General features: G+C 38.3%; 2 protein-coding genes across 2 annotated transcripts; both read left to right on the top strand.

Annotated features, from left to right (window-relative positions):
* Positions 1-1,387: 1,387 nt before the first annotated feature.
* On the top strand, positions 1,388-4,295 carry RABIF (RAB interacting factor). Its single transcript, XM_015815580.1, has 2 exons — positions 1,388-1,553; positions 2,157-4,295. The coding sequence occupies exons 1-2, from the start codon at positions 1,404-1,406 to the stop codon at positions 2,400-2,402; spliced, it is 396 nt and encodes a 131-aa protein (XP_015671066.1). The 5' UTR covers positions 1,388-1,403; the 3' UTR covers positions 2,403-4,295.
* Positions 4,296-13,876: 9,581 nt separating this feature from the next.
* LOC107287110 (tubulin alpha-8 chain) lies at positions 13,877-20,927 on the top strand. Its single transcript, XM_015815579.1, has 5 exons — positions 13,877-13,986; positions 17,077-17,299; positions 18,261-18,409; positions 19,316-19,996; positions 20,500-20,927. Exons 1-5 carry the CDS (start codon positions 13,984-13,986, stop codon positions 20,791-20,793), a joined length of 1,350 nt encoding a protein of 449 aa, XP_015671065.1. The 5' UTR covers positions 13,877-13,983; the 3' UTR covers positions 20,794-20,927.
* The last annotated feature ends 200 nt before the right edge of the window (positions 20,928-21,127 follow it).

Genomic DNA, 21,127 nt, shown 5'->3' with positions numbered 1-21,127 from the left:
TTTCCACAGACCAGAGGGTGTGTGGTTTTGTGTGCTGCCTGCATCTCACAGACAGGGCTTTGCTTGTTTGTGCGGACCAGTTGCTGGCATGCTGCAGCCCATTACTGGTCCATGGACTGGGGGTTGGGGACCCCTGATCTAAGCTACATCTATAGAATTCCTGGATTTTATTAGTTATCTGCATAATTTCATGTTTATATTATATGAGCTCTCAAATTGGGTGCATAGTTTGTTAATTTGCTTTTGGTAATTACAGTAAAATTTTGGAGCCTTTTATGAGACATGACAATACTCTTCATGATAATATTGAAAGCGCAAAAGAGAAAGCTACAGCCTAATAGTCATGCAGTGAGTCCATTCGCACATTGATAAAAATACTAAGAATTAAAACCATTTCTTTTGAAGATGTTTAGCACTGCTTCGGTATGTAAAACCATATTGAATTGGCATAATGAACGGTTTTCTGCGATCACCCGGACGTCAGGATCAGTAGTTGTAGCTTGCTCTTTCCGAAGCGAAGGCGGCATTTTCATGGGAAATTATGGGAAATTACCATCCAGTGTTTCTCAACCTTGACAATTTTAAGACATGTGGACTTCAACTCCCAGAATTCCACAGCCAGCATTGCTGGCTGTGGAATTCTGGGAGTTGAAGTCCACATGCCTTAAAATTGTCAAGGTTGAGAAACACTGGCACTCTATGCTGAAGTGAACTAATAAATAACCGATGCAGAAATGTTTGGGCACGCTTTTTACTATATGAGCTGCCAAGGTCTCCTAATAGATACTAAACCTACGTATAGCTGTAGCCACAACGTAAAGTAGGGTTCTCAAGTCGAAGCCCTGTCATTTTCAGAATTGAATCAAACTAGCCGGTATCTCGAGTCTAAGTACCTGGTTTTACTTTTTAATTTCTTCCTGGATCAGATGCTATGTTGTGATCCTTGATTGTTTACTTGAAATCTGATGTAGACAGGACTCCAGCAGAGGCACCTGGAAAGCTCGCCCGCCGTCCCCCCCTTCCCCCGGTTTCAGTAGCCAGTGTTTCTCAACCTTGACAATTTTAAGACATGTGGACTTCAACTCCCAGAATTCCACAGCCAGCATTGCTGGCTGTGGAATTCTGGGAATTGAAGTCCACATGCCTTAAAATGGTCAAAGGTTGAGAAACACTGCTAGCCGCTCCCACTTTCAGAAATGCGGTGGACAGGAGGGTAACCTGATCCCGCCTATCCGGGTAGGTAGAGCAACATTTCCTGACGTCAGCGTCGTTAAGCTTGTGGACTTCAACTCCCAGAATGCCATAGTCTGGTGGAGAGCTGAAGTCCACAGTTTAAAGTTGCTGAAGTCGAGAAACGCCGCCGTGAAGACTCTCCTCCCTGGCTCTATTGCGCTTGCGCAAGTATGGCGGCGCCCAGTGCGGCGATGGAGGCGGCTGAGCTGGGACCGGAGGAGCTTGTGTGCGCCAGTGGGCGGAACCGCAAAGCCGTTCTTTGCCAGCGCTGCGGCTCCCGCGTCCTTTTGCCCGGAGCTGCAACCTTCACCCGCAGAGAGGTAGGGCGTAGGCGGCCCGCCGCTGTGCTGTAGTCGGTGGTGGTCGCCAGTCGAGAGGCTCTCCTCCCCCGTGTAACTTCCAGCCTCAGATGAAATCGGAGTTGCCAATTCCTTGATCAGACAGATAGATTTAAACAAAGCTAATCTTTCTGAGGATGGAAAATTATTTTGATTAGGTCCCTAATGAAAAGACATCCCTTCCCTCCTTGGCCTTCCAATCTATAGAGTGAGATGCATGAAGTACTTTGTCGTGGTAGTGAAATATGCCTGAAATTAAATCAAGGATCCAGACCAGAGGAATCTAGCAGCAAACTGAATACCTCTTCTTGCCAGTTTTGTATTTGACACCACTCTGGAGCTCCCCTCTCCACTATGCCAGTTATGTGGCTGCTTTCATAATTGTATCCCAGACTAGCTGGCTTTGGGGTCTCCTCATTTCTCACTCTCAATAATGCAGAAGTATGGGTTGATTTGGCCTAAAGGCACACTGTAAATGATGTGATTAAGTAGAAACTTAAACCAAGCCTCCCCATCTAACTCCAGTGTTCTCTTTTCTCTCCTACATTGGCTCATCAATAACAAGCTTCTTTTGTTATTTGACAGCTGTTTCTTCCTGCTATGAAGAAGAAGACCGCTTTGGTGACAAACAGTGACCTAGAAGGGGATGTTTTGCAGGACCACTGGCTAGTTGAGGACATGTTTTCTTTTGAAAATGTTGGTTTCACCAAGGATGTTGGAAATGTAAAGTTCCTGATCTGCGCAGACTGTGAAATTGGTCCTATTGGCTGGCACTGCTTGGATGATAAAAAGAGTTTTTATGTGGCCTTGGACCGTGTTTCTCATGAATGAAATGCTCATAGCTGACCAAAAGTGGCTCCTAGTCACCTGGTTACACCACATTCTAAATAACTTTCCAAGTTCATGGCCTCCATATGCAGGCTTGAAACTGGCACAAATGAAATGCCCTTTTCAGATGCATCAATTGAAATATTTGCTTATATTGTTTGTTCAGTTGCAACTCATTTGTACTGACCAAATTTGTACTGACCAAATTTGTACTGATATTTAATAATGTCCAATTATGTGCATATACTTTGAAACACACAGTTCCATGCAAAGTGGCAATTCAATTTCCTTAGTAAAAAAGGAAAGATATTCAGAATTTTGTTCTCTGGAAAATAAGTGTGTAATACAACAGGGAATAAGGCTTCTGATTTTTGGGGAGAGGAGAGGTCATACAATATTGTGATTTATGGCTTTCTGCTCTGTTCTGGATAAAAGAGTAAACATTTGTGATTTTGAATGTTTACCGATATCTAATGTTTACAAATAACTGAATTTCCACTTCAAGATCATTGTTAATTAAAAGTCAGTTACAGGTCATCTTAAATATAAAGATAGTCAAACTGCAGGAGGTAATAATGGAAAATTGAAACTGAATTTTTAATTGAATTGAAATCATGCATTTTAATGTATGTATTGTTTATATTGGAAGTACCAATAGCTAATGAAAAACGGCTCTAATAGGTGTAATCTTACAGTTTCTAATAGAACCTCCATTATTAATCTTTTTTTTAAAGTTACTGTAACACAACTCATTACTGAAGCCCCTTGCAATGATATGGTCAATGAATCACCCAGCAATCATTTAGTCTAGTTAAGAGTACTATCTAAATGTGGGTCCTTTATTTTTCCTCTGTCTAGAACAGAGGTGTCAAACTGCCGGCCCACAGGCCGATGCATCACGTGGAAGCCAGGGGAAAAAAGTCTTGACACATCGTGACATGTCACATGACGTGGTGACTTTGACACCCCTGGTCTAGAAGAAAATAGAGAACTAAGCCATGTTTTATTCTCTGGCTTCTATGGTGTACCAAACCCTTCATTTAGATGTCAAGTTTAGAGTGTTCTCCAAGACTTGGGAGTACGGTGGATATTGAACCAATCAGTTGCCTTTATTATATTGTACTGTCTGTTTGGCAATATGCCTGCTTCTTTTTTGTTCAATTATATAATTCCTTTTAGTTTTAATTGTAAAACGTCCAGGGTTGTTTGGACTTGGGCTGCCTCTGAATTTCAATAAATAAAAATAGGCTGTGTGAAAGATGGTCAGCTTATTAGCTACATGCTCTTCATAGGATGGACAACTCCCAGGGAGAGGGCATGTTTATAGCTTAATCTTAACCATGCTAAGTATGACATGAATGCTGTTAAAATGCTACAGTGATTCTGGTTTCTCTGTGTTAATTTAAAGAAATAACGTTAGCTGAGGTTTGTTTTTTTTATTTAAATTTATTGGGGTTCATAATGCTCCCACTCCAACCATACATCAATTCATGTTTGTGAATTGTACATGTATAGGTTTTTCATCTCTGGATATCTGTATAAAAGTTTGGATATTCAGAAATAAAGATCAGTGGTACACAACACTGACACTGAACTTCAGTGAGTTCAGTTTTACTGCAGGAGTAGCTTTGTTACATAAGCCATTCTTCAGGCTTTGTTCATGGTTTCTAAACGCTATAGGTACCAATTATGTACAGGGTAGGAGTGCACAGCTTCCAAAGGTGAATAATGACTGTAAGGGACTGGTATTGTGTCTAATTTTGCACTTGGATGTCATCTTCACACTATCAGCTAGCTGGAGAGCAAGCCCAATTCAATAAAGAAAATTTGGGGCTAGATATTCCAAAAAATGACTTTCTGGGTTCTGCTGGATAATTCAGCTGTCATTGCTCTCTTCCCCCCCCCCCCCCCAAAAAAAAAAAATATCTCCTCCTATTAACCAAGTCTGTCTCCTTGAGTACATTGTGATGCATCTGAATACAGGCTGGGAAACAATTTAACAAAACGAAATGTTTCTTTTTGCTGCATAGAGCCTGGTGATATTTCCATGTTAAATGTCTACCACATGGTGGCACCATTATTCTATGAATGGGAAGGTACTTGCTGGGGAATCTTATACTAGCTCTGCAAAAATTAAAAAGGCTTTGTTAAATCCCTAATACTACAAGTAGCAACATTTTTGTTATGTCTGTCATCTTAAATATTGCTACAGATAAATTAATACATAGAATATCCTCAAGGAATATTTTTCATGTTTTGCTGTCGCAGTAACTAGGTTCACCAAACATGCCAAAGTAGAAGTAGAATAAATAATAGTTTAGTATATTGTGTAAATCCACTATTTAAAAAAATGATACTTGGCCTGAATTTTGAAACAGAAATCAACTATACATCACATTTTTCTGTTTGACAAAAGCATGTTTCAGACTTTTTGCAATAGATCTTAATACTTTAAAAGAAGAGGAATTAAATTGATATAGCATCTCACTCCACATGGCAAACCAAACTTACAGAATGAATTAAATTGTAGCATACATGAAGCAGTAAGAGGAATTTTGTCATATATGTCAGATGCAAATGAGAAGTTTTGAAGAGGAAAAGAAGTTTCCTCTTCCTACATGTACATCGCTTGCTAGCAACTAACAGCAAAAGATTCCACTGTCTGGAAGTGCAGCGCAACCAGAGAAATCGTGGTGTGTTTAAAAAAAAAAAAAAAAAAAGCTTAAATCCTGTAAACACTTCAAGCATACTAACCTCTTTCTTACGTAATGTATGGGGGTGATATTGTAAACTGGCTATAGGAGGAAATAGCCATACTTCAACACTTTTTGCAGTTTTTTTTTTATAAAAAAAATTCTAGGGAAAGGCAGAGTACACTAATTGTATAAAGAAAACAATTCACAAAATGATAATGCAGTGCTTTTGAGCAAGGATAATTATTTTTAATGTTCATTTTTGTTATTTTTACATTTTTAAATGGCTGCATGCTGGCCTTCCTATTGTGATAATAGGTTTTTTTAAAATAAATGTCTTAAATTTTTTAAAAATGCTTCTTTAAAAGTGCTCAAAACACTGCCATCTAATGACCATAATTTTTGCAGTATATTCTATAGCAATTCAATTACAAATGAGAGCATTAAATGGCACCAGTCCTATTTTTTAAAATGTGGAAAATATTATGAACTTTTAACATGTGAATGTAGTTCTTTTCTGCAATACTTTGGAGTAAAAATATTTGAATCTTGCACAATAACATTAAACCAAATATTGTATAATGAATAACAAATGAACTTTCCTTCTGCAACAAAGCAGTCATCTTGCAAGATCCTAAATCTCAGTTATTTTCTAATGAACAAATCAGAAATTAATTTGAACAAATTAAAATAGCAGATTTTTTAAAATATATTTACAGTTAGAATAATTTTATTTGCTTGGAAGAAAGATGTTTAAGAGATGCTTGTTGCTAAGTCAATAATATGATGGTGGAATTATATCTATGGAGATTCTCAATCATCCAGATCATGGTGGTCCCAAAATTGTTTTTTCCAAAAGACAATTGGATTTTCTTGTTTGTTTGTTTGTTTCATTTTTTTCCCCAATTCAGAACTCAAGAAGTTCTTGGATGAGAAGCACAATATTTTCAAAGAAAAAAAACCAAGAAAGTCCAGTTGCCTTTTGGAAAGAGCACCTTTGGGATAGTGGAATTAAATTAATTCTTCTCTACTGGCATAATGTGTAACAAAAATATACTATAAATTTACAATAAAGATAAAAACCTCTTAGAAGAGAGATGAAAATCCCCTAAATTCAAGGTAAACATTGCAGTTTACAATTTAAAATAAGGAGATGTTATTTGGTCTTTATTCTAAATTTGCTCTAGAAAGAAAAGCATTTGTGAATACTACAGTTACGTCTTGAGAACATCTGAAAACAAATCCTTATGCTCAGATGCATTTAAGTCTATTTTTTTTTTTATCTCAGGGACAACCCAGTGAATTTGAAGGTTCTTTTACTAGATGCTGTATTCATGTAGCCTGCAGTTTTTGAGTTAGACAGATTAAAGAAAAACAAATGGATATGACACCAATATGGGCATGATAAGCATCTTAAAGTTCTAATTACCTTCCTAGAGGTATGACAGGGGTAGTCAACCTTGGCTCTTTTATGACTCGTGGACTTCAACTCCCAGAATTCCTGAGCCAGCCAAGCTGGCTCAGGAATTCTGGGAATTGAAGTCCACGAGTCATAAAAGAGCCAAGGTTGACTACCCCTGAGGTATGATAACATTGGAAGGGGTCATTTAAATTATGCAACCTCCTGCTGATATATCCAAATGAAAATGGTTCTTGATAGGTAGCTGTCCAGCTGTCAAATATATTCACTGAAGGGGAACTCTCTTATCTTCTTTAATAATTGGTTAACTGTCAAATTGCTGTTAGTATTATTCTTGCATTAAATTGAAATTCATCTTCCTACAATTAAAGATTATTCTGATACCTGTACTCAAGTACAACAGGAGAAACGGATCTTGAACCTCTGCGTGATGCCCTTTTACATAACAAAATATCTATTTTAACCTTAATCAAATACAGCAAATTGAATTTACATTCCTTCCTTTTACTTTCAACAATCTTGGTCTTTAGTCTCTTCAAAAAATGTCCTAAATCTTGATTTCTTTTCATTTTTTTCCCCCAAAATTCTTCAAAGTTTTAACAAACTTCTTTGTAAATCCAAATAGGAAAATTATCCAGGTCACTCTTTGTTTGTTATGTATATATACTTTTTAATTATTAAGAAATTGCCAGTTTCTTCTGTATGTGAAATATACCATTATTTTCCATATCATTCTTTTTGCCTATCATTTTAAAATCCACTTTCAGATTAGTCTCAGTCTTGTCCAGTAAAACATGTACCTCTTTCATAACATCTAAATACTGTATACAGGCAGATACTTTAAAATTAACCTCTGGGTCCATTTGTTTAAAACTATCCTTTAATATGTCCACTGTTAAAATGTTTTGCTCATTTTTGCATTCAATATCAATCAAATTTAAGTGTTCTCCTTTAGTTATAATCTTAACTTCCTTCTAGTTCCCGCTAGTGTCCAACCTTCAAAGAGTTATCCTATCATTGTTTTTAAGAATTCAAAACAAAAGCAGTTTCCCATTAGAAGGATTCTTATAATTAATTGCATATTCTTGTTTCAAATCCATCTGGGCCCCTGGTTTGTTTATAACTTTTCAAAATCAAAGCTCTTATTAACCTTTAGCTGTTTACGCCATGAAAAAATTAAATCCTTAAACTTGTATTTGAAACTTCTTTCACTAAGGATTGAAGGAAGCCCATCTGGTATTTTCAGATTTGTTGATCCAAAGATTCTTAATATCTGAAAAGCAGTTAAAAAGCCATTTCCAAAACTGATTTAAAAAGGAAATGTACAAATCCAGGGTTCTATTGAAGTCACCAACTGGTTTGAGCAAGATGATAATTCCCTTCTCTCCCAGAGTTCCAAACCTGCCAGAGACTGCTGTCTTGTGGTCTGCTCACCAGGAACCACTGTATGGAATATTCTCAGGTCATTTCCTTGTCTGGAGAGGAATTATGAAGAGCTGGTCTACTCACGGCTCTTCATTCTGCTGTGGTCGTTGGCTCTACTTTTAATGAACCATATTCAGTTTGCATTTTCTTTCCCATATGTTGCTACTATGGATTTTCAACAGGAATTCTTTTCAGGCAACTACTGGGTTAGGGGAAGGAACTTCTCCTTTTCCAAAGGAATTAAAAGAAACTTCACAACTAGATAATGCATTATAGAACTATTCTTAATATACATATTTGGACTTTCTCAGTAGCCTAGATTGGGCCTCCTATTTTATTGGCACCAAGTCTTATAATGTTTATAATTTGTTTAACTGAAACAGAGCAGTCCAATTATTGAAAGTGTACATTGCAACTCTCTACTGATGAAAGGGAAGACAGCTGTTCTGAATATAAAAGCTCCCACCATATGTGTTACTAATTGTAGCTCTAATACATCTCTTCTCATAAATGAATTCCTTTTCACATGTTGGAACACCTCCTTAATGACTAGGTAGCATACAAGGTCTCTACAAGAATTTTAACCTTGCATTCATTCCAAAAGCCAAATATTTCCCTTAAAAGTGTCATCCAGACCTGAACTGTGAAACATTTTTGCAAATGATTGAGTCAAGTGTTCAATCTTCATCCTTTAATGATTTCTCAGATAATTTCACAGGTCATTGAGAATTATTCCTGCACCAGCCCCCTCCCTTCCAAATCTACCACTACATATTCTGGCAAACATGCTGTGCATCCCTGAAAATACAAACTATATATAAACACACCCATTTTTTTTACCTGTAAGACAGTAGAAAACATCCCAAAATAATTTCTTGATATTATCCCAAGATTCTTCTCTTTGAGAAATAAAACTCAGAACACTACATATGAAATGTTAACATAATTTAGTGAACTCTGTTAGCTTACACAATCACATTACAAAATTTATCTCATTATACATTATCAGAAAATCCACAGTCTTACCAACTATTCTCATGTTTATTTGATTTTTATACTGAAATTTAATGGGGGGAAAACAATGAATTATTCAGTACTGATATTGATAGAAGCCAGATTCAGATTGGCCCAGGGTCATTCACTGGATACAACCCAGTGAAAGTATAAAGTCCACAATGCAGCATGTTAGAAATAATCCCAGCATCACTAACTTAGTTCTTCATGATTGCTAGAGCAAAAGTAGACCATATATTAATACCGGTATGTGCCTATTTAGCGTGGCAAATAAAATTTGTACTAATGCATGTGTAATAAAGTAGATAACCAAAAACAAGTCCTGTAATCATCTACCCATATGAGAAATCTACACATACAACCAAATACCACATCTGAAGTCAAGTAAGGCCCTAAAGCTTACTATAAAAAGTGAGCATATAAAGTTACCTTGCCATTTTTGTCTTTCACCCAATGGCCCCCAAAGCCATTGCTATGAGATTTATTTATTTATACCCATGCTTTGTCCTCAAAGAAGCATCAAGGTGTTTAAGAGTTTTGCTTTTTTAAAAAGAGCACAATAAAAATTTAAAAACTGAATAATATTGATACTAAAATCAGAGCTATTATATCTGGGTTGCAAAACTCCAGATAATCACTTGTACTGGCCACGTAGATATTTGTAGCTCAAATCCAATAGTTGTTCATTCATTCAGTGCTTCTGACTGAGCTGATGAATGTACTAAAAACAATATAACGACTGATTGTTTAATTAAAGAGCTACAACTTTACAGCTATTTAAAACTTGAGAGTTCTGGAGCCAAACCCAACTTTCAAGAAAGCATATTCCATAGTTTGTGAGCAACACAGGTATAGCCTCTCTCCTATGCACAGGATGACAAGCTTCAGACAGTGGGGTATCTTCAAAATAGTCTCCCACCATATCTTAAGGTCAGTATTTATGAGAGAGGCAGTTCCTTGGACAGTCAGATTGCAAATCTTTTAGGGATTTAATGACCAACCCCAACACTAGACTGTGTACAATAAGTAATTTTCCCAGAATGTTACTGACCAGATATAATATGTGGATGCTTAAAGTTCTTCATCCATACCTAACTTATTCAAGAATGTGAAATGATCCCTATTCTCTCTTGATTAGCCTGTCTTACCAGTTACTAAACAAATCATGTACAGTAATTACAGCAGGTAGGGAGTAAACCTCCTTCCAATCTTTCTCATCTCTGTCATGTCCATACCCAACCCAGTTCAGTTCTTTTGCAAACTATTAATAGAAGATGAGCAGAATTCTTCACGAGAATAAGCTCATACAGACTGATGCCTCTATATAAACCCGATGAACTACAGTACTTCAAATGAGAACATGGCTCTGAGAGATTTGGAAATATCCCAAACTTAATGCAGTTTTTCTCAACCTGGCATCCTCCATGTGTGTTGGAACTACAATGTGTCTCCCAAAATTCCTTGACAATGTTAACTGGAATTATCATAATGCCAATACATCTGAAAAGTTCCAAATTGTGGAAAGTGATATAAAATATCTCACTGACTACAGCATTTTGTTTCCTTTTTTTACACAAACTGAAAGGGGAAAAAATCTTATGGATGCATACCCAAGACAGAGGCTGTGGAGTTGGCTCTATCATGAGGTCCTTAGAGGATGCTAAATGTAATGTTAACGCATTTCTTCCAGCTGCCACTTTTTTCCCAAAGCATACATGGCCCTATTTTTATATCTTCTAAAAAAATAAAATTTATAAATATAATCTATATATAGTTGCAGCAACTCAAAAGATGATATTGCCATTCTTGAGCAAGACGAGACGAAATTACAAGTGACAACTGCCTTAGATGAAGAAGCAACCAGAATTGGCCTCGGGATAAGTGCCGAGAAATCGAAAATCATGCATGGAAGCTCCACTGCACAGACAACGAGGAATCACACTTGGATCACAGTAACTTCAGGATGTAGAAAGTTCACCTATTTGGATACTGTAATAGCATAAAATGGAGATGCAAAGACAGACTTCAAGTGCCGCATTGGAAAAGGAACAGGTGTTTTCCAGAGAATGAATAAAATCTGGTCCTCATCATCTTTATTGCTGAAACTCAAATTCCATTTGCTCTCTTCTATAGTGATCCTGACAGCCATTTATGTCAGTGGGATCTGGAAGGCATCAGCGAATATTAATAAGATTCACTATATTGAGCACTCTATTAACAGAGAAGTGCTCCAAAACAGTTTCTCCTGCAAATTACATAACTTTGTTGCACACAGAAGACTCTAATGTGCTGTAGGAGATGACTAGGCTGAGCCTTTGGGAGAGGTCAAAAGCATCATAGGTCATGAATCCCTGCGTGCCTGCAAGAGATCTAAATCCAGCCCACCTTGAATGCTTTTCCTATCACCTCATTTCCCTTGACTGTTGGTCAGATTCTTGTAGAGAGCTTAAGCTTGCAATAAATCTTTATACTCATTTGAATTGCCTGAATCTTCTGATTTTCCCAGTGCTTGACACTTGCAGGTCATATACTCCGTATGGAGAACAATCGAATTCCCAAGATGGCAATGAGTTGAAATCCTCCCCCCCCCGTATCAAATGATCAAGAGGACACCCTTGAAATACATGGCGAAGAATGTTCATTGATGACTTAAAGATTTCAAACATCACATGGGAAGATACTGAAGTACTCATCCAAAATTGAAAATACTGAAAATCTCTTGCTGCCCAATATGCTGCATAGCATGGGAGGATCTAATGCTAATACTAAACTCAAAGACCATAGAAAAATACAATCAATTATATAGAATAAGGTAGATGTTGTTACAACGTAATTGGACTAATTAACGATCCCTTACTAGTAGAGCTATGTTTGTGGGCAACTACAGTTCTACTAAGAATGAGGAGAGAATCAGGCAGAAAAGGCTAGTTTACAATTTAAATGTTATTGACCAGAGAAACAACCTCAGACAGTTAAATATTACCAAAAGCTGTTCCCTCCGAACTCAGATAAAATCAAGTGTTTAATCTTATGAGGAATGGAGAACTATTGACTAAAATTAGACTCTGATTATACAAAGTCCCATCAAACATCTCTGTTTATATCGTTCCACCCTAAAAAGAGTAAGGGCACTTTCAAGTTGGGCTTTATTTTTGGAGACTTAATGGCTACATTCATGTAGTTTTCTTGGGAATCTACAGAAATGGTTTGCCATTGTGTCTCCTTCCAGAATATTTCAACTTCCCAGTCTAGATCTGGGATTTCTTAATCGACCAACTGAACCTAACTGGCCTTGGTCCCACTTAACTTTTTGAAATCAGACGAGGCAATAGAAGTGTGGCACACTGGACAGAGCAGCTTTTTATAGCTATTTAATTATCCAGCCAATGTAGAGATATCTTCAGAAGTCCTCCACGTTAGTCTACGATGGCAAAAATATCAGGAGTCTAATAATACCTTTTACAACAGAAAAATCTTTTCCAAAGATTTTATTTTTTACATTTATGCTGCTGTATAAATCTATATGTTTTTAATAATATGTTAATTGGAAAAGATGTCACCAGATTTCTGATTTTTAGAAATCCCCTTAAATTTGATAAATTTGTTGGCCACAAATAGGTCTAGGATTAAACACACAAGGTATATTATTTCAATTTAGCATCCGCTAAAACTCTGAAATGTGACATATACTATTTTTAAGCATTCTATTACAAGTTAAATGTTCATCAGATCCCAGGAGTGCCCCCAAAAGGGCCACTAAGACAGTTTTCCTGAAAAGTGCAGTTTTCCTTTGATCTGGGTTTAACTTTCCGACGTTTGCCACGTTGACAACCAAAATCCAGCTTTTGGCTCTTCCTAGTCCCTATTTCCTTCCATGCCCACCCAACCCCCCAAAGAATGGAGAATTGAGTTTTATTGAGGCTTCGTTTTTTTTTTCACTTCGGCTCTCTCTGCATTTTTCATCCAACCCAGTAGATTCACGAAAATGCTGTTGGGAGAACGGTGTGAAAATCGAAAGGCCGCTGCCTTTGTTGGTAGAAATTCTAGCCTACTGAACAACACCAAACAGCAAGTTGAAATTAGACAGAGATTTATTGGATACAACGGTTTGCAAAGCGTGGTGGACTCCAAATAAATATTTGAGCCACACCTTTTCACAGTAAAAGCACACATTTTATACATTCTATCCCCGACGCCTTGGCCCCTCCTCTGAGGTTACAATCTTATCAGGATCGCCTAAACAAAATACATTATCCCTGCCCCTTACTATTTTGCTTCACCTATTCCCTTATATGTACTTTATCATGAAATCCTATAGCTCAGTGTGGAAATCCTATAGCCTACGTGCAAAACTCTTTACAAGGTACGTGTACGTGTAGAAATTGTGTAGAAATCTTGCTGTCTCCGTGTAGAAATTTTGTGTAGAAATCTTACTGTCTGCGTGTAGAAATTTTACAGAGCACGTGTCACTTAACTTTACTTTTTTATTCTAAAATTTTATTCCTAACACCTTCTGGGAGACCCAAACGGGCAACCAACAGGGAGCCCTGAAAGAAGCCAGCCACTCAACACCAGCAACGGAGCGCAGCTGCGTCTCGCGCTTCCATACAAGTGTAGGCAGATCCGAACTTGGCACAGAGTTGATCCGCGAGCTGATTCCGACGCGGGAAGGAAGAGAGACGACCTCCGGCCGCTTGCGTTTGGCGGGAACTTTGTCTCGACTTTGCCCCATTACGAATTACCCTATGGCCGCCCGCGAATGGATGAATTCATAGCGGTTACCCAATGGCGAGGAGAAGGCTGCTTCCCCGCTTTCGCTTCCGACTCAATAGCGCGCAAGGGGAGGCGCGAGGAGGCGGCGGCGCCGTCCAATGCGCTGCAAGGAGGAAAGCGCTCGTTCGGGGGGGTCTCCTATATAAAGGCTGCCCAGAGAGCGGAGCAGCTGTTTTCGCGGTGCTGCTCAGACCCGTAGCGCGTCTGTCGTCGCCAGAGCACCGAATAGCTTCGGAGAGCCGTAACCTGCCGGAGAAAAATGGTAAGAGCCCAAATGGCTTTTGCTGCGCGGGAGAGTTTCCTGCGTTTTCCAGGGATGGGGGTTAGTTAAGCGTCCGCACGGCCGCAGGTGGGGCGTTACGTAATTGGCAAAGGCCCCTTGACCAAAAGTTTTTCTTTTCTTTTTAAAACGGACTTACTCCACTTTCTAGGCCAGGGGTTCTCAACCTTGGCAACTTTTAAGACTTGTGGACTTCAACTCCCAGAATTCCTCAGCCAGCAAAGTCCAGCAAAGCTGGCTGAGGAATTCTGGGAGTTGAAGTCCACAAGTCTTAAAAGTTGCCAAGGTTGAGAACCCCCGTTCTAGGCCTTGTAATTCGCGCGTCCAGATCGCTGGCGAGAACAGGCACGTCCTGAACTTTGGGGGGGGGGGGCTGTTGACAGCTTGGACAACCTTTGCTTCGAAGAAGGGGGCTGGGGCTGGGTAGCGAAGAGGCCCTAATGAAGGAAAAGGCTGGGCAGAGTTGGCTTTCCGGAAGCAGAGACCGTCTACCTGTGAGCCTTTCCCCAAACATGGTGCCTTTCCCCCCCCCCCAACGCCCAAGAAGCGCACTCGTCTTCCGCTAAGGCTCCTTTCCCGATATCGGTGCCCCAGGTTTTCGGAGGGAAGGCAGCGAACAACTGTAGCGCCGCCGCCGCCGCCACTTCAGAGTGCGGTGTTTGTCGTAGGGTCGAGTTACGTTTTGCTGCAGGGGTTCTCAACCTTGGCAACTTTTAAGACTTGTGGACTTCAACTCCCAGAATTCCTCAGCCAGCTTTGCTGGCTTTGCTGGCTGAGGAATTCTGGGAGTTGAAGTCCACAAGTCTTAAAGTTGCCAAGGTTGAGAACCCCTGTTTTACTGGGAGTCTCCTCTTATGAGGCTCTTATATTAAGCTTTTGAAATATATGTGTTCAAGGACTGCGTGTATGTTCAGAAATCGAGAGGAATTAAGAATTGGGGAAGCTGAGAACCCGGGCATACTTAATTACAGCTGCTCTCCCCAAGAAAAACTTCTCTTTGTTTGAGAAAAAAAAGAGGGCGGAAAGGGATGCGAAAGAAACTTTGATTCGCCACCCTCTTACCGGGCTCTGTTTTAAGTTCCGCGAGTTTTAATGACTGTTCCCAGCCGGTATTTTTCTGTAGGAGGCCTTTCTCTGTGAACTTGTAACTGATCGAAACATTTCTGGCCGTTTTGAGTTTTGTCCTTCAACTTTGTCCAACGCAACTTTGTGCATTGACATAAAATGGTGGAAAAGTTCTAAATAAGATGGCTGCCTTCATTTTTTTTTCTCTCCTGATATTTCAACACTCGATGACAAAATCTCATAAAACTGTTTTTTCACAATGCAATTTGACTCACAGTTCGTACTGCTTATGGAATTGATCCTTTTATTTTAATTGTTTTGTTTCTCCCTGAATTGTAGATCAGATTTTTAATTCTTAAAAGTATTCCAAGATTTTTCTGTTAGATTGTAACCATTATTTTTGTTACATTGCTTTCATCAAATATAATTTCGTATTGCAGTCTAGTGAAAAAGTAAGACAAATCCTAACTTAGAATCCTAAGCCTAATAAACTAAAATCAAAATTCTTCTCTAACAGACATTTCTGAACATACTGGTAGTTAAAATGGATTTATATCTACAAGTATTTAAGCTCTTGCCTTTAATGACAATTACGCAAAACATGAATTGATGACTAAAGAAGGGTCCTATGCACAGCCACAAATTATTCCAGTTTTATAGTCCTCTAGACATTGAAGCAGTCAAGAACCGATGACCAGGAGATGTACTGCTAGATAGATGGATGCAACTTTCATTGCTCTATTCCACTTTTTGGATGATGGGCACCCTTGGAATTTTGAAAACCCTTAGCCAAACAACTGTCAATATTAGAGAGGAGCTATTTTTTTTTACCAAATGTTTGGCCTCAACAATTGCACCCATTTAGCAGAAAATCAAATGAATAACACTGCCTCTACAGGATTCAAGCGATCTGCTTTCTTTTTCCTGTGCAAACATTGTATGCCTATAAGAAGGTGGGTGGACATGGTAAGCATAAAGAAGTATCAGTTCAAGGCCTCTAAACATAGTGGAAATAGTTTTTCCCCATGACTTGAGGGAGTAAATGGCTTCACCTTTTTTATCTTTACAAAGTATATTTTTTCTTTCACCAAAGGCCCTGGATGTAGCAAATGATGAAAAGAACATAGGTTGTCCTGTCTGACACACAGATAAAGGGGGTGAAATTTGCAGCACATTGCTGCTATCATCATTTTTGCTGAAAACTTAGGATCCTGCAGATGCTTCTTACCTGGCCAGATTATTTATGATGCCCAGGTTGTAAAGTCTACCTATACTTGCAGGTAGACCTTGTGTAATTTAAATTTATGATGGACCTCATCAGAGCTACTTAGAACCCATTTTCAAAATTCTGATGGCTGTCCCTCAAAAAAGCACAAAACTGATCACATTTTGGGTCTCTGCAACTGACTCGCATTTATGACCATCTGCAGCATCCCTTGGTCACATGATTTTTGTAGGGTTTTTTTCTGGTTTCTGGCATTTATTTTTGGTTTCTGGCAGAAAACACTCATTGGTAAAAACTTTCACTTAATGACCCTAGTGTTCACTTAACAAACAATGCAGACAAGATTGTAAAATCGGTCACATGGTGACCAGCTTTATGACTACCACAAGTTACAATTGCAATTCCAGCCTCAATTAAGGTAATAAGTCAAGGACTACCTGTATTATAGCTTTTTCCACCCTGAAGCTTTAACAAGGCTGACCAAAATTCTGGGACGTTAATTCCTGTATTTATAACCAACTGTTTCAAAACAATTAAGGCCTATTTTATAAAATGAAAGTTAATGTTTCTATAGAATATGAAGTAAATAGTGGAGTCTTATTCTAGCATTGGTGTAAAGTTTCAAGAAATTGATAACTCCTTAAAAGATGGCTATCCCTTAAATTCAAGAGAAGCTGACAGCCACCTATTTTCCCTTTAGTGAATTAGCTGGCACTTTGCCTTTTAGTTTATGGTAAAGAAGGAGGAAACCTTATTAATTTCCTGTCTGTCTCTCTCCATAGCGTGAATGCATCTCAATCCATGTTGGCCAAGCCGGTGTGCAAATTGGCAATGCATGTTGGGAGTTGTACTGCTTGGAACATGGCATTCAACCTAATGGCACAATGCCAAGCGACAAAACAATTGGTGGTGGAGATGACTCATTCAACACCTTCTTCAGTGAGACCGGGGCAGGAAAGCATGTTCCTCGTGCTGTGTTTGTGGATTTGGAACCAGCAGTCATAGGTAAATATATGGCTTACATGGTTGCAGTAAAAGGGAGAAATGTGGAAGTGGTTTAACAGAGGTTTAAGATGTAAAAACCTCCTGTTTTATATGTTGCCTTCTGGACTTTATAAAGGAAATTTATAGAAGCGTGTTACCCCTATTGTATAGTTGGATCAAAGCACAGTATTTATTTCCAAATGTATAACTAATCTGCTTTATTTTATCTAGCCTTTGATACTTCATAACTCTTGAATAATCAGATAGTGTTTCTCTTTGCCCTCTGCTACTGTGTATTCTCATGATTAGTTTGTAACTTTTGGAGTACTTGGCACAATGAATCATATTCCTGTTAAGTGTCCAGTTAAGATATAGGTTAAAATTTGCAACTAGGAAATAAGAATATATGCTCTTTCAATAAGCTTATATCCTGCTATTTCCCAGAGAGGAAATCCCAAGTAGCAAGCAAAATCAATCTTATTCAAGAGAGTCTTAAAATTAAATGATAATTTTTTAAAGTTTAATCTTTCACAATAAAAATTTGTAAAACTAAATTCATTTTTTAAAAAATGAGTACACTAAATATTTGTGATTTAAAATACATCTATGGTTTTGAAACTAGAAGCCAATATTTCTATGAAGGGAAAAATAAAAATATAAATGGCTGAAATATATAATCTGTATTTCCTTATCAAACCTAAAACATGTACTGATTTGTGAATATAAAAGGGATTATTTACAGAAGACTGGGAATTGCTTGGAAGGGAAATTAAAACCATTTTAAAGAGTTTTCTGGGTCTTCAAACCTCTGCAGGATATCATTTCTAATACCTTATATTTATAATTTTAGGTATTATCTTAGGTATTAATGAGAGGTTATAGTTTAAACAGTCATACTCTGAACCAGTGAAGGAAGTAGAATATGAACAATAAATTATTTTCTAGATTTTCACTGTAGAATAACTTATGTATTCTATTGCAGATGAAGTACGGAGTGGGATATATAAGCAACTCTTCCATCCTGAACAGTTGATTTCTGGCAAGGAAGATGCTGCTAATAATTATGCAAGAGGTCACTATACTGTGGGAAAAGAAATAATCGACCTTGTATTGGAGCGGATTAGGAAGCTGGTATGTCCTAATGTTTTTACCCTGTCAAACATACAATGAGATTTAGCTTGAGGATAGATCAGATTTAAAGCACAAATTGTAAGTGCTATAGGACAGGGAGTTTCTGCCCACTTGCAATAATAGTTGCACCTACATGGCTAGGCAAGCAGTCCCAATCTCCTCCCTTCCTATCCATAGGAAAGGCTGGGCTTCTGGACACAATTGTTGTCATATCAATATAACCCTGATCGTGCAACAAACTGGCAATGACAATCAAGGACAACTTGCTAAGTGAAGACGAGGCAATGACCACTGGGCCTATTTGTGGGGTGTGTTTGGGGGGCACCGTTATCCAGCCAACAGGCAGAGCAGCCAGGTGGAACAACTAAGCTCGGAGAGCAAGGACACCCCAGTTTCTTCCTTTTTGTGATTTGGGCTACTCGTGAGCAACACTTCCTACTGTGGTCATATTCTTTCAATGCAAATCAGTTAGAGCAATCCTAGAGCCAAAAGTTGGAACCCCTCATTTTTCTGTTCTGTTCATTTTTTCTTTTTGACTTTTCCTTCATTCTTCTTTTCTGACATACAGTATCTTCCTCTTCCTGGGGACAAGAGTCAAACCAGTGTTCGCAGAAGTCTAAACTGAGAGCACTTTTGAGATTAATCCGAGGGCTATAAGGCTGCAGACTGTCCACTTAGAACAGGGTGTCTAGGAAAAAATGTTACATATTTCTTATGTAGAAAGATCTTACTGAGAATCAATGCTGGACACAAACTTCCTGTCTTTTCTTTTCTGACTTTCTTTACAGATCAGAATAATAACTGGAAATTCTTAATACATTATGGAATATAAGAAAGAAGGGCAAACATATAAGACATAAATCTTGATTGTACTGTTGGAATGTAACGTGCATATTTTTCTTTCAGGCAGACCAGTGCACCGGTTTGCAAGGATTCCTGATCTTCCACAGTTTTGGAGGAGGCACCGGTTCAGGTTTTACTTCTCTGTTGATGGAACGCCTTTCAGTTGACTATGGAAAGAAATCAAAACTCGAATTTGCCATATATCCAGCTCCTCAAGTTTCAACTGCTGTTGTTGAGCCATATAACTCCATATTAACTACGCACACTACTCTTGAACATTCTGATTGTGCCTTCATGGTTGACAATGAAGCCATCTATGATATTTGCCGAAGGAATCTAGACATTGAACGCCCAACATACACCAATCTCAACCGTCTCATTGGTCAGATCGTATCATCTATCACTGCCTCTCTCAGATTTGATGGTGCCTTAAATGTGGATCTGACAGAGTTCCAGACAAACCTAGTGCCTTATCCCAGAATTCATTTTCCCCTGGTCACATATTCCCCTATTATTTCAGCAGAGAAAGCCTATCACGAGCAACTCTCTGTCTCTGAGATCACCAATGCTTGTTTTGAGCCATCCAATCAGATGGTGAAGTGTGATCCTCGCCATGGCAAGTATATGGCCTGTTGTATGTTGTACCGTGGAGATGTTGTCCCCAAGGATGTCAATGCTGCTATTGCTGCCATCAAAACAAAGCGTACCATTCAATTTGTTGATTGGTGTCCTACTGGCTTTAAGGTAAGTATTGCTGATATGTATTGCAAATGGCATCTTGTCTAAATGTGTAGATTTCTGAATAAATGTAGTAGAAACATGCAACTGTAAAATGGTATAAACAGCAACATGATTTACAATGCAGTTATTTAAGGGCATATAGTAGCTGAAGAGTTTTGCTCATAGCTCTGATAGGTAAGATGCTATATATCTGTTACTGGTGAAACTGCATGCAGGATTATGCAAATTGAACTCCATTTCTTTAACAGCAGAATTGCTTTTGGAGATAATGTTCAGATATTTTCTGACAAATGCAAATAATTAGACTTTTGCTTTATTTCATTTTTTCTATTAAAAAGGCAATAATTTAAAAATTATAAAGATCCAGTTTGGCGGTGCTTAAGCACAGAAGATAGGATTTCTATTCTCTATGTAAATGCAGCACATTCTGATGTGCAGATATAGAAATGTTACATACTACTTTGATGTAGGAAAGCCTGACAATGTTTATTTCTTTAACTTTCTAGGTGGGTATTAATTATCAGCCTCCAACAGCAGTTCCTGGTGGTGACTTGGCCAAAGTCCAACGTGCAGTCTGTATGCTCAGCAATACCACAGCCATCGCCGAAGCTTGGGCCCGTCTGGATCACAAGTTTGACTTGATGTACGCCAAGCGTGCTTTTGTCCACTGGTATGTAGGAGAAGGAATGGAGGAAGGAGAATTTTCCGAGGCCCGAGAAGATTTGGCTGCACTTGAAAAGGATTATGAAGAAGTCGGCACTGACTCCTTGGATGGTGAAGATGAAGGCGAAGAGTATTAAAACTCATTAAATATTGTGAGGCTGTAACCATTTGCTATTTTGCCTGTATTACCAAGAAAATGCATTTTACATCTCAAATGTAAACATTTAGCATTCCGTGATAAAGTGCTTGGAATAAATTCTTATAACCAAAGAAATGTTATCAGTTGTTGATGCAAGCACTAAAACTTTTTGCTGGGATACAAGTAAAATGATCTTGCATATCAACATGGAGTAGTCTCATTATAGCATGTTCTTAAACACAGACATTTTCACTCCGTATTTGCATACAGTAAAATTTTATTTTTTACTGAAAAATCTCTTTTTACTATTTTAAATATTGCTTGCATACAAA

Source organism: Protobothrops mucrosquamatus, unplaced genomic scaffold (genome assembly GCF_001527695.2).
Source record: "Protobothrops mucrosquamatus isolate PMUCROS unplaced genomic scaffold, P.Mucros_1.0 scaffold351, whole genome shotgun sequence".
NCBI lineage: Eukaryota > Metazoa > Chordata > Lepidosauria > Squamata > Viperidae > Protobothrops > Protobothrops mucrosquamatus.
This window is presented reverse-complemented; position numbering and strand designations above follow the sequence as displayed.